The 18945-nt window shown below is 39.6% G+C and overlaps 1 protein-coding gene across 1 annotated transcript in view; it reads left to right on the forward strand.

Annotated features, from left to right (window-relative positions):
• The window catches only part of NSMAF (neutral sphingomyelinase activation associated factor), a 2091028-nt gene that overhangs the window by 2027323 nt on the left and 44760 nt on the right, over positions 1 to 18945 (forward strand). Inside the window, exon 30 of the mRNA XM_044065485.1 lies at positions 4885 to 4994. Coding sequence (XP_043921420.1) covers positions 4885 to 4994 — 110 coding nt within the window. The remainder of the gene's footprint in view (positions 1 to 4884; positions 4995 to 18945) is intronic.

An 18945-nucleotide genomic window follows, 5' to 3' on the forward strand; every position in this document is an offset into this window, starting at 1 on the left:
CTCAGAGGTTAATAGTCCTTTTGATCTTCTAGCTGGTCAGGGAACCAGATCAATTAAAGAAATTATGCATGCAAATTCTAGCAATTAACTCTGGTCTCAAAACAGTAGCCAGAATTCCTTCATTCAGACATCTGAGCTCCAAGCCCTGAGATCAAAGACAGTCATGAAATACTTGACTTATCAGCTTTCTTACAGAGTGCACTGTTATTACTTTTTTTTCAGTTCAACATCCAATACAGTCTTTTCACGTTTAAGAGAACAAGCCTGTGGCTTATATTAATCTTTACAAATGACAGAATTATCTACAAAATTCTATCTAGCCAAGCTGGCAGTCTTCACCTGTTTTCACAATATAGACCCAATTTCTTTATATCTGTCCTCCCTCCAGGACCCCAGCTAAGGACTCAACTCTACAGCTGTGTCAGTGAGAAGCCTTACTAGTGTCCTGGGGGGAGACAGATATAAAGAAATCCAGACCCAGGATTGACTGTGTTCCTTGTATGCTCTTAAAGGAAATTGTGCTTGATGCAGAGAGGTCTGCATCTGGAAGTACTGAATGTAGCCATTTGTATTCCAAGTGAACATCCCTCTCCAGTGTCAGTGTTGAGGTGTTCAGGCTCCTTGATAACTGGCCTAGAGTGGGAACGTCACATGATGTTTTTTTTGTCCCTACCTCACATATCCATCAGATTTCTCAACTTGGCCACCTTATAAACTTGTTTGTTCATCTTCAGGGCAGTTGCCCTGGCCCAGTTTGTCAAAATCAAGGCAGTAGTTGCTCTTCAGCTACACAAAAATCCATCAGCCCATTCATTCCTTATCTGGATGGGGATGTTTTCTTTTTAGAGTGAGAGACCATTAGCTGATTAATTCCCCTTAGATATCAGAGTTGGGTGTCAAAAGTGGTGCTGCCATACACTGCAGACTGGAGGTTTTTTGGGTTTACCAACAATTCCACATGTTGGCCGTTGCATGCTCACATTGCGGAACCAGTATGCTGAAAATAAAAACATTGTTCCTCCCCCTTGTCGGACCATGTTAATAGCGATGGTTCGATATTCGCTGTTTTGGAAATGTGGCTGTTGGAATACATGGTCTAGCCACTTGGAAAACTGCCTTTCAATCTTGCCATCTAGACAGAAGACACTTCATGGAAATGATAGTAAACTGATTTTCTGTTCTACTTGCCTAATTCTTTCTTCCTGGCAGCTGTGACATTTGTAGTTAGTGCTTGCCAAGGATTCAGACATGTCAAGTCCCCTGGATTATGTGGTGCACCACTGTGCAGTGCAGCCATCATCCCAGCTCATACTGCTCTACGTCATACACCTCATACTCCTTTAGGTGTCAGGGTTGCAGCAAGCTGCAATACTTCCCTTCTTCTAGGATGGTCAAGCCAGCATTGGCCACTTACACCCCCCCCCCCGACAGACCCTGTGCTTGAGTTCTAGTCAGACATAGGTCATCTGGCTCTTAGTCAAGACTTTATCCCTCTATGCTGTGGAGTCAAGCTGTGATTATACTGTTTGTAAATGATGACATGTCTAGTGTTGTGTCTGTTTAAGGGTTATGAAGAAATAACTTGGCTACCTACATCTATTTGTCCCAGTATCACATAGTGTGCAACAGGAAGGTCTGTTTCAAAGGAAAATATCTACCAAACAAGAATTTTTAACCACTGGTACTAAGGCCATAGTACTTGAGAAAGATGACAAGAGACTTTGTAAGAGAAATGGTCATGCAAAAATCAGTATGTAGTTAATATAAAGAAATTCATAAAAGGCTGAAATTAATGGAAAGGGGTTAACATGAGCAAAATTTTCACTCAGCTCATTGGAGTAATATTTCCTGCTTATGAATTGTACATACCTCAAAATGGATTATAGTAATAAACAGATATGGGGTGCACAATCCCCGCATGGAATATGCAGAAACTTTGCCCCCCCCCCTTCCAGCAAGACGTTTGTGCGTTTTTATGGACTAATCACTTTTTATCATGTTTTTCAAGTGAAAAACATTTTTTGATCAAGTCTCGTTCAAACAATTGACCTGCTCCCAAGTAATACATATGGGAAAGAGAACTTCAGGGCACAGTAGGTTGTTTTGAGTAACAGCAGCAGCAGTGTAAGTGAATGTGGAATGACTTCAGTACAGGCAACTGTTGTGAGGAGGCAGTAGACAGAATGATGGGAATGCCATGCTACAGGCAAGTCTGACATTGCCAGTAAGCTTAGCTGTGATTGTTAAGAGGTTTCTTATGACTGTCCATTATTAGTAAATTCACTAATACTCAAAAGCATTTCAAGGAAAATATCTATTGTTCAGAATAGATTGGTATCGTAAAGTGATGTCACTTGTAATATAACATAATCTAACATGACAGAACTACAGACTTTATGTATATAAAGCAAAGTCTATGTGATATCTTCTGGAAAATTCCTTCCGATTATAATGCACATCCTTAACAGTAGAAATATGCAATCATCATTCAGAGATAGGGTTAACATCACATCATATTCTTGTACTCTGTGCACTAACTTTTCTTTACACAAACAGCACTGTAGTCATTACAGAACTTTGCAACAAGACAAGGACAAACTATTTAACTGCTTCTGTTAGGCAAGTAAATGTTCCATAATATTCCTCTGTTTAATAACAAAGCAGTGCTATGAGCTTTATTCAAAGTGGCAACTTACAGTTGCTTCATTCATGTTTCACAGAATACAAACATATTTCTGGTTTAAAATACAGAAATCCATTTTAACAGTTGTCTGAAATAATTATTCTAGGAAAAAATCCTAAATTGTTTCTGGCACTTATATTTTTGATATCTCCAATACTGTACTCAACAGTGATGTTATCTACTGGTTCTTGTAGAGACCACATCTTGAGTATAGCATACACCTGTGACAGGAAAGAACATAGACTGTAGGAATATGGATGAGAATGTACCAGCTGAAGTAATTAACATTTTGCACAGAAGCTATATCAGGAGAAAATGTATAAGCTTTACATGCATACCCTTTAAGAGAAGGATAATATAGGTTTACTTCCTGATTGCTGACCAGCTTAGTGATGCCCAATTCCCCATCACATCTGGTCATATTCCTGACCCTTCCTGACCCTTCTAGTCCAGCTGATGGTTATTCAGCTTCCGGGCTTTGGTAAGAAGCATGGGACACTGCAAATGGCATCAAGTATGTAATTTCCTTTTCTTTTGAAATGTACTTCCAGCTGTATTATGATCATGACACTGACCAAAGTGGCTTGTGAAGAGAGTACAGCTTTGGCTGTACAGATGAGATCCTGTTTTTAAACTTGCTGCTCAGAACAAGTGCTTAAGCAGGATATGGAAGGCTGCCCTCAAAGTAAGAGACACAGATACATCATTCCTCAGTCACTGTTCACATATTTTATATGAGAGGGCTGGGGCATTCCAGATTAGAGCACACTGTCTAGACAGTGTCACCACATTCTCCAATTCCAAAAGTGAAGTCTTTGAATGTAAGGATGTCAGTTTCAGTAATATGCTCATCTCGGTTACCTTCCATATTATAAGTTGACAGTACAAATATTCATATAGCTGCTGTGTTGTGGCAATTTGCGATGTAGTGTGATAGCATGGTTAGAATGCTGCCATTTTTTGGCTGTTAAAGCATGGTTATCACCATCTGACATTTGCTGGAAACAGGCATTTGGGAGTGCAGTACTTAAAGGTTTCTGTTAGGAGTTTACTTTCTTAGGAGATGTGCCTCACATGATGACTGGGTGTGTGTTTGTGTGGCATGCACAGCTTGCTGCTTGCAAGGCAACATATGGCTGGGTAAGAGGTGACTTAAAGAACTTGTTGGCTTTGTGGTACAATTGTTTGAAGAGTTAAAAGTGCAGTGTGTGATATGCCACCTTCTCTGGTCTAAAGAATAATTAATTTGGGTGTACTGTCACATAAGTCATTGGCATTGTTATCCAGCATTTGGTTACATGAGCCTAAAACTGTGACAACGTTTACATCATGCTTGGCTGGTCTTTTGCCAAGCTGCCAGCCATGGAGGAGGCCCACGCAACCTTTACCACAAAACAGGTACTCTAACATTTCTGTCTCATACAATCCTTGGAAAAAGTCTTGCATAGCAAAATCCAGTGGGGATGGGAAACCTGGCAAGAGTAATCTAGGCCAATGAGATGCTCAGAGTCCCTAGGTTTGTCAGTATTCATCCTGAGTAATCCTGGTGACATGATAGTTGTGTTGTAATCCTGGTGACATAATAGTTGTGTTCAGGTTCCTCAAAGAATTCTTCGGTCAAAGAAATGAATAGATTTCAACATAAAAGATGTACAAGAACAGGACAACACTTAAGTAGGGTGACCGAGAAACTGTTAGGATTATTTGCTGAAGGATTGGTAACATTTTAATTCGTCTTTTCTACAAGGTAAGCATATCTGTGTGTTCTACATGCATGATTATTAGCTAGCCCATCTTGTTGCTATCTCTTTTCTACAAGAATAACTGATTGCATTGATGGGCAGGTATATGGTTTGCAGCAGAGAAAAGTGAGCTCTGTGCACAGCAGATGTTTTAACAGGTGTTTCACAATAGTATACAGTGGCTGGTCATGCCCTGTTGCACAACAGAGCAAACGATTATTTGAGTGCAATGTTAGTGTCTGTTTAGAGGCTTTATTTTTCACTAGTGTGTGTTGCATCTGGTTTGGTGTGTAAGAATACCCTTTCAAAACCTTTACAGGAAATTTGCATTTTGTTAAACTTCACTGAGTTATTAGTGAATACTTTATTTATTCACTATGTGGCATTTTCATGGTGCTGTTAACTAGCCTTAATGTTAAGTACAACAGTAAGCTGAAATACTGTTGCCTGTATTTGCAGATGCTTTGTCTGGGATGGAAATACCATTCTTTCAGGAAGCAAATCTGGTGATCTACTGGTGTGGGACTTGATAGCTGGAAAAATTACTGACAGAATAAAAGGACATTCAGGTATGACTTGCACATGATCTTATTTTTTTAAACATTAGCACTATTACTGGAGCTGTTATCACCATGTGCGTTTTATTGTAAAGCACTTTATGGCAGTCTGTAATTAATGAAGGGATCTTGTAGCCCTCAACTTATACATAAAGGTTCTATGTACAAGTTTATTCTGATGAAAAGTTTTAAGTTGTTTTCCCATGCTAATTTGAAGGGAGAAGTACAGTGATGCATTGCACATTCTTGCTTGGAGTATTGACTTGGGAAGCAAGAGATGTGTACATTTCCTATGCAACCAAATTCATGTTACCATTAAAGAAAAAATTCTTAGTGTTGCTTTTCAGATCAGCTCCACCACACACACACACACACACACACACACACACACACACACACACACACACAGCAGCTAATGTGTGGAACACCTGCCATTTTTAGATATGACACAGCCTTTAATGCAGTATATGATTTACCCTTTTTTTTGTTTGTTTGTTTTTGAGGGGGTGAAGAGCTACTGGGAGAGATCCAAAAGTCATCTGTTCTATAACAGTGTTACTATTAGATGTGCATGCTTTTATCATTTTTGGTAATTATGACACCAGCAATGTTTTATTTATTTGTTTGTTTGTCCTTTTTGGCTGGGAAAGTCTGACTGGGTAGAGCCAATTTTCAGTGGAGGCCCAGGTAGAAAAGCTCCACGACAGTACATTTATATTAAAAAGTGGATTTCAGACAGTTCTCAGAAAAAAAAACAACCACATTTCTCATGAAACAACAAAAATAAGTACAAGACAGGTATTTGCATCAGTTATTAGTCTTTGCAGTTGTTCCAGGTGTAAAACCCTACAGGAATTAAATGGATTGACACTGCAGAAGGGAAACATTATTGTAAAGAAGTTGTGTGTTCTTTCATTTCACTAAGAAAGGTTTGCAAGGAGTTCAAGATACATAAAGAAGTTAATTATGTAGGAAGGGAGATTTTAGTATTGTATAGGTTTGTAAAGAGTTCAAGAGATATATTGAAGTAAGTTATAAAATTATGTAGGAGGGGAGGGCAGGTATTAATCGTATATAGAAGGATGGTGGTAACAGCATATGACTGAAAGAGCATGGCATAAGATTGTTTTTATTCAGGCTACCTGTTACAAATTGGTGTATTTAGAAGGTTTATAAGGTATAAAGGAGATGTTCCACTGTGGCACAGCGGTAGCATTGTTACCTCACAGCAAGAGATTCTCCCGTTCGATTCTCGGCTTGGCTTGCGAGTGCCTTGTGTGTGGAGTCTGCATGTCCTCCCCGTGGTTGGGTGGGCGTTTGAAAGACATGCGTGTGTAAATGGGCGTGCCTTCATTGAAGGTTGGGCGTCGAGCTGGCACCTCGACATTTCATAAAAATCTACTGCCAATCATTAGCGAATCGGAGTTCCACTGTGGCAACCCCTTACCAGGAAAAAGCTGAAAGACAAACAACAACATAAGGTATAAAGGAGATGCATAAGAGGGGTAGAGTGGTGGATGGGGGCGGTTAGAAAAAGAGCAAGATAAGATGTGTTGTTTGTTGGGGGGGTGAAGAAAGATGTATTCAAGTGCAGGAGGGAAATTTGTTAGGGTGTAATGATTCAAGTACAGGAGGGAAAAAAGCTTGTGATAAGCAATAAGAATGTGTGCTTTTACTGGAGGTCTTAACCTGGCGATGAATATGAGCATGACCAGGATTGGGTAAGGTGTTGTTTGAGCTGGATTTTATAGCTCAAGAGTGTGTTAATCATTTTCACTTGTGGTAGTCGCTGTGTTTCAGAGCTTGGAGATGTAACAGGAGTATAGTGAGTCCCCTGATTAATTGTTTGCTTCAGTAGTCTTTAGCAGAAATTTATCAGCAGAAAGGAGGTCCCTTGGTGGGTGTAGAGCAATAATATGTTTTTTAATGCAGGGCATTGTTCAGGAAAATATATCAGTTTGTGTACCATTACTAGCTGAGAGTATGTTATGTAGTTGATAAGCTCTAACCAGTTCAGCTGCTTTAAGGCTTGGCAGTGGTGAGCTCGATATGAAGTGTTGGTAGCAAATGTAGCCGCTTTATTATAACAGGAGGCTAGTTTGGATTTTAATGTAGAGCTTAGGCATGTAGGGATAGGTGAGGCATATATTAGGGTTGGAAGCAAATAGGATGAGACTAGAGTTTTTCTTGTTGGGTTTGTAAGATACTGTTTTGCCCTGTAAAGGGGGCCAAGTTTCTAGTGGGCCTTTTTAATTGTTTGAAGAATATAATGATCAGATTTAAGATTGTCATCTATTTTAGTGCTGAATAATTGGTATTACCTCAGTTTTAGTATTATTTGCTGATATAACTAAGAAAGACTGTTTTTGATGGAAGTAACATTTTGAGGTGAAAAGCATCAGTTTTGTTCGACTGGGATTAAGGAGTAGGTTTGAAATTTTCAGCTAGGTTTCTATTGAAGATAGACATTTGGGTGATTTATTGTAGTCTGGATATTGTGGGGGTTGTACATATTAAAGTCAAATCATCTGCAGATTGTACTATATTTGCTTGGTCTATGGCAGTGTGAAGTTTGTTTATAAAAATATTAAATTGAAGGGATCCTAGTATAGAGTCCTGATGGACACCTTTAGTAACTGGAAGAGAGGTCCTGTTGCCATTTGACTGCTTGTTGCTTTCCAGACAGATAAGTAAGGAGCCACTTAAGATAGAAATCTATAGAAAAGAGTTCAGCAACTAAATGTTGGTGCGATACAGCATGAAAAGCTTTGGATAAATCTAGGAACACAGTTGACATTAGGTTGCCATTGTTCCTATGCTGGTTTATAGTGTTGGTGAAATGAAGGAGGGTAGTGGTTGCACTGTGGTGGGGTTTAAAACCTAGCTGTGTTTCCGAGAGTAGATTATTTGAATTTAGGTGATGTAGAAGCTGCACAAGAATATATTTTTCAAGTATTTTTGACAGGGGGAGAGGACTGCAATGGGCCTGTAGTTATTAAACTCTGTAGATTTGCCACCTTTCTGTAAAGGTATAGTAATATTTTTTTTTTCAAATGGAAGGAACATATTTTTCAGATGTAGATCTATTTATCAATGTACAGACTGGAAAAGCAATTGATTCTGCAGCCATGTTTAAGTAGTCAGAGGGGAGTTGGTCAGCAGCTAGGGCGGCTGGTTTTAGTTTATGTAAGAATTTTTAATGATGGGGTAGTTACTGGGCTGCAGTCAAATAGCTGAGGATATTTAGCAGATGCTGCTGGTACTGAGAGGCTAGTAGGTGTGTTATTGTTTGTGATGGAAAAAATAGTCTGTATAAAATAGTTGTTAAAATGTGTGAGAATTGAATCAGTATTATTGTTGAATGTTGAGGTGGTAATTTGGAATGGATGTAAAAGTTTGTATACGGATATTCAGAAGTTCTTTGGTTTGTTTTGATGTTTGTTGAGGAATGTTATGTGTTTGCTTGGCATGTTTTATTCAGTATTTTGTCTTCTTCCTTAGTTGCCTGAAAAGCTGAAATGTATTTTATATTCTATTTTTTCCAGGCTTTGTCATGATGTAGCATTAATTTCTTTGTTTCTTTTGTTAGCCATGACGCAGGATTGTTTTTGACCCTTTTAGTACATATTAGGGCAAAGTTATTGAGAATTTTTAGGAATATCTCGTTGAAGTGTGAGACAACAGAGTCTAAAGACATAGTATTTTCCAGTTGTATTCTCTTAAGGTGGTGCACCGGTAGTGTTGTCACCTCACAGCAAGAGGTTCTCCCGTTCAATTCTCGGCTGGAGCACCTTCTGTGTGGAGTCTGCATGTCCTCCCCGCGATCGAGTGGCATTCGAAAGACATGCGTAAATGGGCGTGCCTTCATTAAAGGTTGGGCGTCGGGCTGGCACCTCGGCATCGTAAAAATCTACTGCCAATCATTAGCGGACCGGAGTTCCACTGTGGCGACCCCTAACCGGGAAAAGCCGAAAGAAGAAGAAGATTCTCTTAAGGATTTGAAAAATGTATATTTGTCAAATTTTTCTGAGTTACAAACTTGGTTGTAAATTATATGCTTATCCTGGATAGTATAACTTCTGAGAGTGTAAGTAGGTTGACAGTCAGGTTGTCTGGAAGGCAACCGACTGCCCTAATTTTGTTGGGTCTGTTAGTAAGAATCCAGTCTAAGGTTGATAGCCTACCAGTACTTTTGTGAACTCTAGTAACTGATGTGATTAACTGTGTAAAGCTGTAGAGGTCTATGGAATCAGATGGGATGTTGCTATTAGTAATCTGCTGGTCCGACAATAAATAATGCTGCAGCCCAGCAGAAACCAAATGGGGTGCACTGACAGTATACAATAAATTACTTTTTAAAAACATTTAGTTTAACTTGGTGGCCTACTAGGCACAGGTACTTTTTTCAGAGGCAGCACAGGAATACTGTTTGGTTAAGTGATTTGTTCAGAATTGACACTGAAAGAATCAAATACCTAACTGCAAAAATAATGTAGTTATCAGCTCTTAGTTTTAACCCTTCGAGCTGCACTCCCAAATGGATCTATAGCATTTTGTCAGAACACATACTCAACACAAAAATTAACAAGACACATAATTACCCAGAGAATTAATTGGTGGCAAAATTCACACAGCTTTTTAGGGGATGCACAGCATAACATAATGCTCTGGAACACCATCCTTACACAAGTAAAATGATTAACAAACTTCCAAGCTATAAAATCCATCTGAAACAATACCTTACCAAGTCTTGGTCATGTTGGCGTTCATCACTAGGTTGAGACCTCTAGTAAAAGCACAAACTTCTTATTGCTTATCACAGTATCCCTTGCCATAACAGCAAACCCTAAGAATGCAAACCAAAGCCTCAGTCCTATTCCAGAACTATATCCATTCTAATCCTAAAGTCATTGACTTGCTTATTTACTACAGATCAAGCAAATCTGATCATATGGCATTTCATTCAATGTAACATTTTTAAAAGTATATTTATTTTTATTAATGTATGCATGCATCTGTTTATTAGTTACCTGTCTGGCTTTGTTTGCTGAGAAAGCCTAAATGGGCAAAGTCCCTTTTCAGCAGCATTCCCGGGGAGAAAGGATCCACATTACATGCATTTAAATGAGCTACTGGTAAAAAATATACAATAACAGTCAGGAGGGGGATTATGTAATATGTCCAGGTGATCACCATGTTGCATACACAGTGTAGCATTTACAGCATGATAAACTGAGACACCTGTGTAGACCGTAGTATTTACATCACATAAAACTCACCACCAGCAGAGCATTAAGCATTATTTTACAGGGTATGTACATATTCCTCTAATATCATCACATAGACGACAGATAAGGTATATGCATATTTTATCTAATCAGATTCATTTGAGACCTTAAACCAGGTTACTATAGTAGAAGTTTGAGAAATTTAGTGATGTTTCTTTGATATGACTGAATGATGTGGGAAATTAGTAACGGAGTTAATATGATATTGACACTGATATTATTATAGGTTCATAGGTTCATAGGTTAGTACTAAGCTAACTGCCCTTGCGAGCCATTTTAAGCTTAGCCAATTATCCCTTGTGAGACTCAAACCCTGCACCTTGTGTTTATAAGGCAAACACCTTAACCATTAGGCCACCCTCCCAACCAAAATATGTGTGATTTTATTGGGATTGTAAAGGTTGAATGTATATTCAATGTAACATTCAAACAAATCAAGTTTGTTGAAAAGGAATCAACCAAACTTTGTACAAACAAGGGACCTGCTCCTCTTCCAGACAATGTATTAAACATGACAGATGAAGATTAAACAGTATAGGTGTAAATAAGCTTTCAGACACATTGACCATTCATTTCCAGCATAGAATTAAACATTCTCCCTGAAGTCAAAGTTAACGAGGTTTTTAAATAACACTTGGTCTTTAATGTATGCATTTGTCTACTATATGTGAATGTAGTACATAGGACTGCTATGTACTTTTAAACTAATGAAGGTACTTAAGGGGTGGGGTACAAAAGTACCACTCTCTTAAATTACATTTGATTATGTTTGATGAATGAAAGTTTATCCAGTGTTCTTTTTAGTATGTTTTAATAAAAGCCTTTCCTTAGCTTTATTTGTGTGCTATTTGCAGAACTAACTGTAAAATAAGCTGACAACTGTCTACATTATTTGTAGTAGTTTTGGTGTCATTGTTGTGGTAAATGCCATTGGTGATGTAAGTGACAATGGTTTTTGTCCAGGTTAATATCAGGTGTCATGTGGACAGATTCCATTGTTAATACAGGCAAGGTACTGTTGGTGTTCACTTTGTAGCAACACGGATTGTTAATGGTAAAGAAAGCCAATGGCAGGAACCCTGGAACCTCAGCTAAATATTACCGGAATTTTTTGCTTAAGTTTAAGGAATTGACTGGCATGCTATGTCCTTTTCCCAGTATTCATACAGGCGGGAAAGAAACTTGAGAGATATTTTGGTTCACAATTATTTTTGTTTGCCCCCTGTTTGCTCCATCTACCTGCTGTGATCCTTTGGGTACCTACCCTTGTGGACATTGTTACATATGTCATTTTGTTAGGACATTTGAATGGGGTTCCCTTTCATATTTCTGATTCTTATAATTGCAACACAGTGAGAATTATGTATGCTTTACAGTGCCCATGTGGTTTGGCATATACAGGTGAAAGCAAAAGGAAATTTAAGTTGAGGTTACAAGAGGATGTGAGAAAATATTAAACAGGTTAAGACTGAGAGCCTTATTGTACAACATTTTGCACAATTTCATAATTCTGATCCAAGTGGATTAAAAGCTACAGTTCTGGAAAAAAGTGCCTTTAAACTTCTGTTCAGAAAATGTTTACAAAAGAAAACTTTTGTATAAGGAAACTGTTTTTATTTTGAAGTTTAATACTCTGTATACCTCAGGTGTTGATGTGGATTGTTATTGGAGAGTACTTATTTAATCAATTTGCATTTGTATTCATTAATTGTTTAATATGTGTATTTAAATATGTTGGTTGGATATGCTTTTTAGTACAACTTGAAGGCTGTTTTCTAGCCGAGGCGCTAGGGAATTAAGTTTTTCTTTTATTGCCCTTGAGTGGTTACTGCCAGTGGCTTTCTTTATTGTTGCTTTTGTGGTTTTGTGGATTGTTAATAGTGTTTGTAAAGTTTTAATCAAATTGCACAAGCATTATTCAACCCTCTAGGCATCTTACTTTAACAGTGCTTAAACCACTATTTTGAGAGAAAAATAATAACTTGATTTTTTTTTTGTAGTCATGAAACACTATAACTTGTAATTTTTTATCTTAGAAAGACATAACAGAAAGCTTGCTGTACATGTTTCTCTAAGATGGCTGCAAAATATATGTAATTATGAGCTTACTGCAGTTAGCAGCGGTCTGTGTATTTTGATTATTCTTCCAATAAAGCTGTAGTTTTCTATTACGTGAACTTGATTTGGAAACAGGGTACACAACCTCATGTTGTATTCTGCAAGCCTTTGAAATACACACTGTCCTAACTGTAGCAATGGCCTCTTCTGGCCAGACTGCTGCCATACAGACAGGGCATCGACCTATACAGCCAGTAACCTGAGTTTGGTTAGGAAAATGGTTGGTGGGAGGAGAAGAGTGATGGGAGTTTTGTCTGCTTTCCTCTCTGTGAATGAGCAAAAGTTGCATCCTGGGGTAAATTGTATTAATCCATTATAGCTTAGGAACATAATGAAAGCATCTATTTCTTAAGAGGTCTGGGTTTCTTGAGAAATACGCTCTATATATGAGTGAGTGAAGTCCTTGCTTTGGGCTCTTTCCTTGCCCACCTCTTAAATCATTTTCTGTGAACAGAATGTATGCACAAAGTGAAATTGCTGGCCTTTTTCCCCCCTTTGAAGCCACACCTTCTTTCATATGGGGTAAGTGGGTGGATGCATGGCAGAGGATTCAGGTGCACAAAAAGTTTCACCTAATTTAGTGCTAGCATTACATTTCCTTGGTAATTATAAAAATTTCAAGTAAACATTTGTTATCACTGTGAAAGAAGAATCTTGGTCCAACTATGACTTATAAGACAAAGCACTGGAAACAATTAGAGAACTGTATTTTTGAATACAGATGAAGCATAGCCTTTCTACTTACATAGTACACCAGACCTTAGGATTTATATCATTCTGATAATTTCACAGCCAATGGAAAAAAATGGCACTTAAGTAGTTATGCTATAGTTTTCTAAGACTAAACTCTGAATTACAGCATTATTTCATCATATTAAAGCAAATGCAGTATGGAATCTCAGTCTTTACTGATGTGAAAAATGTAGGTGTTATATTATGTCACCCAGAACTTTGGTCCAGTATCGATAAAGATGGAAAACAAAAAAAAGCCAGTACTACATAGATATGACTGTCACTAATAGTTTTGACTTCGGAGTCCTTCTGCAGTGAATAATATTTGCAATTTCCCCCTCATGGTATTCTCAGCTCAGATGTCTTCTGACTTCTCTCTCCTTCCCATGCTCAGCGGAATGTATGCTACCTACCACTGCACACCATGATGTTACACATAATAATAATAGGGCACTCTCAGCTCCTGAACCACTTATTTCTTTTCTGATGAGTAAGCATTTTCAAAACTCGGTTCTAATTTTTTACGGAAAAATTCCAGCATTTAGTATCTAAATCACTGCGCCAATCATAGCACTCCTGCAGTTGTGACACCATGAGCCTGGATCCATACTAACACAGTTTGTTTGTATGAGTGATGCACAACATGAAGCATCATCTTGTTATACGTTTCAACATTACAACTTGGCTGCCTCCAGGAGAACAAAGAAGAGCTTGATGCCTTCTTTAGGTCTTTCAGGATGATGACTCTGAAGGGTATCTATTTCATGGACCACTAGGAGGGTCCCTTGCTCAGTCCTATGCCCGTGCTAGACTGTCACGATAAAGTAAGGGAGTATGAAGTCAGGCATTTGTCACATCTGCCTCTTGGTTTATGTTTCTGCTATGGTTGTGAGATCCTACTGTATAATTTAGGAAGCTGAGCTTACACCCATGCTGGCTGACAAGGATCACAAGAGTTATACAGTTAGGAACCACTTTATGGGAGACGCATCCTGCCCATACCACCTCTCCTGTGTTAGAGCATCTAGAACACCCTTACAGCTGGGCTACTCATGAGAGGCAAAGTCCTCCATTTCTTTCTCAATTGTTGCACTTCAGTCTGAGCAGCCATCCTGTCCGTCCTTATCCCATTGTCATGCAAAATTTGACAGTCACTTTAGAAAAGCCTCCCACAGGTTCTCTTTCACCATTTAGACCCATAACATTGGCTCAAATGTTAGATGTTTGTCAGTTGTGTCACATCTGATGGGAGCTTTTCTTGTGGATATGGGAGCTTACCCTTAGGAAGCTAGGACTAAGGCCATCTGTGCACTCTGTGTAGGCTTTTCACAAGTACTATCGCTGGTACCAGAACCGTATTACCTGATCCTGTGCTGCATGTGCCACGCTGATACCTTGTGTGCCAGGAGAGCTTTGTTTCATCCTCTGAGACTAGAGAGTGATCTCTATCCCTTCAGTGTCTTAGGGGACTTTGAAGACCTTGAGGTGTTTATCTTTCTAAACAAGAAGGATAACAAAACCTTCACTAGCTAAAAGTCCCAGACTCCTGAAGTCCAAAGAGAGCTAATCTATCATCCATTTACATCCAGGAATACCTTATCCATTATCTGGGCAGGAATGAGGAGGAAATTTCAGTCATCCTACCTACAGACCATGTCCTAAAGTATACTGTTTACACATCCTAGAAGAAATCTGTGTTATGTTGCCTTTGCACTTTTGTATGTAAATGATCTCTTTGGTCCACCATAGATCTCAGAGACCACAGCAAATTTCCATCTGATAAGGCTTTAGACAGGTTTGGCAAGATGTTCATAGGTATTTACTAGGCTAATGATCACAAGGGCCTTTTTTAAGCCTAGCTGTGCATCCCAAATCTTTGACAAGTTCTGATACCCTTGATGAGTGTAAGCATGGGCCTGGGAGATGAACCATTTACATGTTACCTGTGTCCATTAGAGACATAGGTGCCAAACCAGGGAAGAATTTTTGGTTTCCCATCCAGTTGTCGAAGTTGCACTTGAATTGGGTTAGGGAGGAAATCTGCTTCACATGCATGGGAGCCTGTTGCATATAAGGGGTAGTCTCTGTGACACATACTTGTCTCTCCAGCAGGTCCTATTTATATCACAGGCAAGGTTTAAGTCTTTAGAATGGGTAATTCTGGTACTGTTTGTTTTGTGGATATGCAGGAGGTCTGTCAGAGTGGGGTCTGACAATGCCCTGTAAACCAGACATAGATCTCTCCTCAAAAGCCTGGAGGAGACAGAATACAGGGATAGGGTCTTGAGGCGATCTGCATAGGACATATTACTTACGCCCTGTATTCTTTTAGTGAGGAACCTCTGTGGACGTTCCAATTGTTGGATATACCTGGTTAGGTACATACCAAAGGGGGCACTGTACTCACTGATAGGTCTAATGAATGCCAGATACAGTGGAACAATGATTTCCTTGGACTTAGATGTCATACATTTGTTTATAAGTTGCGCAACATAGAATGATTTCCTCACCACTGTAGACACGAGATGATCAAAAACTAGATTACTATCTGTGTGTGCCCCTAAGTCCCTGACTACTGGGTTAACTTTAAGGGGTGTGTTGTCAATATGATAGTTACCAGGAATGGATGACTTCCCAAAGGATACCTTTATGCATTTCTTGGTATTTAGTTTTAGTCCATGGCTCTGACACCAGTTGTTTGTCTGTGCCAGCCCCTCCTGGAGAGCATTTGTGTCAGTGTGAGATTCAGTGACAGCTGCTAATTTGCAATCATCTGCAGATGTAATCAGCCAGAGACCACTGACATTGGCCTTGACTTCTGAGAAGTAAATGCCAAAAAGGAGAGGTCCAAGGACTGATCCCTGAGGGACTCCATTTGTGACTGGCCTCTTTGTAGAGGTGGACTCCCCAATTCCTGCTTCCTGGGTACTTTCTGTGAGCCAGTTGGCTATCCATTGGTTGACATACTAGTTTGTATCTAACCTCTTAAGTTTGTCAACAATGCCCGAGTGGGATATTATGTCAACTGCCTTGGCTAGGTCAAGGTAGGCAGTGTGTGAACGATTTTGCCCTTATTCATTGCTTTGGTAACCTTCTCAAAGAAGTCCACCTGGTTGAGTAGGTATGGTCTGCCCTTGAAAAACCAAACTGGGTTTGCTCCAGTGTCTGGAGGTTAGCTATATATCTATTGATCATCTTGATGATAATTATTTCCATGGCTTTATATACAAGACTAGTGAGACTTATGGGTCTGTAGTTTCCAGGATCTGTAGATGGCCAACCTTTGTGCAGAGGAATGACTGTTGCCTTTCTCCATTCATGAGGCACAAAGCTTGTTTGGAGGCTACAGTTAAATAGTAATTCCAGAGGCCCTGACAGGTCATGTTTCATGCTATTTAGAAGGCATCCTGGGATATTATCTGGGCCCATTGATGCAGTGTTCTTGGTCTTAGAGAGAGCATTATGGACCTGTTCTCTAGTGATCGTAGGGGGAGTTATATTTGATGATATTTCCTGAGGGAAGGTTGAGGGTGAGAGAGGGGTAAGGTTGGAGCTGAATTTATCAGCCAGGAGGTTTGCTATTAGCTTCTGGCTTAGTGTAGGTTGCTCCATTTAAAGTGAGCTCTGCACACAATTGTTTATTGGCTTTGAGGTTGTGGACATAGCTAAAGAATGCCTTGTGGTTGTCCTTGGCCTGGGAGGCCAAACTTACCTCAAATTTGGCTTTGGTAGACTTTATTTGTCCTCTGAGTTGTTTAGTTTGATGAGAGTGCTTTTATCCTGCTGGGTGCTGCACCTCCTAATTTTTGCCATGATTTTCTTCCTCCTGTTATACAGCTGATTGATTTTGCGATTCCACCAGGGTGGCTTGTTTTTTTGAGTTAGTTCTATACTTCTTTCTATTGGGTGCACCTGCCTCTATGCAGCTATTAACATACTTGTACATGGTTTCTGTGAACAGTTCTGCATAGGCAAAAGTGTTCTCATGGTTTATGGGGGGCTTGAAATTTTGCCAGGTTCTCACTTAACAGCAGGAAGTTAGCCTTATAACAGTTCCTGAATATTCAAGGTTTAGCTGGGGTTCCAGGTTTTAGTTTTACTTCAAAGGAGACCATTTTGTGATCTGACTTTACCAGGAAAGGCATTACAGTAAAGGGTGTGCAGCAGTCTCCCATGTTAGTGAGGACCAGATCCAGTATGGTTGCACCCCTGGACTATCTGTTCCAGGGAGTTTGTGTTTATAAAATCCAGGAATCTCTGTGCATGTACGTTTGGTGTCATATAGGATTCCCAGTTAATAGTGGGGTAATTACAGTCACCCATGAATATGGTATTGAGGTGAATGGTTAGTGTTTCTAATAAGTTTAAATACATGGTATGGGTTTCCTGGGTCATAGAGGGGGACCTGTAGCTTCCAAGGAAGTGGTATTGGATTTTACCTATGGTGATTTGAACATGGAGCCGCTTGAGTGCATTGTCCTGTTTGACCAGCCTGGGCATCAAGCTCAGAAATGTTCCTGGACCAGATGACTTGGATCAAGATCACGTCTATTAAGGATAAGGTTTAATAGGCCGATCTTCATGTGTGTGGCTAGAATGATCTGTTTGATCAATATTCCCATGATCTGGCTGTGCACCTTCAAAGAGCAAATTGGTCTTAACCACACTGGATGATGTCCTTCCTTATCACAGTTACAGTACTCCTTGCTAAAGGCCATCCTACTGAGGAAGGTCATACATTCAGTCATCATACCAAAGCTTTAGGCCCTTTCAGGTACCACACGTCAGATTTATATCCTATGTCCAGAAAGTAAGGTACATAAGTGACATACAGGTACCTAATCCTCGGAACTTATTTGCTGCTAGTCCAAATGCTACTTTTTGAATTCATTTTGTCAAGTTGTTCATCGCGTTGTTTCAGCTGCTGAGTCTACAGGAGAGAAGTAGCCCCAGAGACTTTTCATTTTGTTGGTTTACCATCTTACATGTCATCCAGAAAGTGGAAATGTGAGTGCAGGAGGCAGATTCTCCATAAAGACAGACACAAGTCCCTTTCTTCTTTGCAGTTCATGATCATGCTCAGTGTTCTATTTGTCAGGTTATTGTATGGAAGACCTTTTGTAGCCATTTGTTCTCCCTTTCTGTTTTCCTAGAGAAACAATGTCTGAAGTTATTGCTGAGGAAACCATGGCTTCTGAATCCATCTGCCTGGACATTCAGCCACCTCTTAAGAAGTCAAAAAGGTACATTTAGATTCTTCTTCTACCTAGCTTCTGCTGGATGTCTCCATTTGGTCTGATGAAGAACCCAAAGACTGTCTGTTTCTGCAGCCAACTCCTGTCATGACCCAGTTGGAGGTGGACATGGTTGGTTTCTTGCACATCCACCAAGATTGAGCAATATGTCTGCTACAGATGAGAAGGGGGATTCATGTCTGATTATTTTGGAAGGGCCTAGGGGGATTCCCCAAGTACTTGTTATTGAAGAGGTTCCTGGTTCTCTCATTGAAGTAAGGCAGGGCTCTGAACCACCTAAGCTTGTTAGGTCTGAGGTTCCTCTGAAGAGAAAGCAGAAGTTCAAGTGTGTAGCTTCTGTGGCCAAGGATCCCCATAAAGAGTGGCAAGATTTCACTTAAGGTCTTTTTAAGGCCCTTACGTCCTTGAAATCGTCCCCCCAAGGGGTGTCAATGCCTTCTGCTGTTCCTTATTCTTCTACTCCTTCTAAAAGGCTTAAGGAGTGTGACTGGTCTGATGAAGATGTGGAACTGGATTCTGGAGAAGAGTCTCTAGCATATTCTTCTCAGATCCATTCTCCTCTTGCTGTAG

The sequence above is a fragment of the Protopterus annectens genome, chromosome 3.part0 (genome assembly GCF_019279795.1).
Source record: "Protopterus annectens isolate FY-2018-M chromosome 3.part0, PAN1.0, whole genome shotgun sequence".
Classification (NCBI taxonomy): domain Eukaryota; kingdom Metazoa; phylum Chordata; order Ceratodontiformes; family Protopteridae; genus Protopterus; species Protopterus annectens.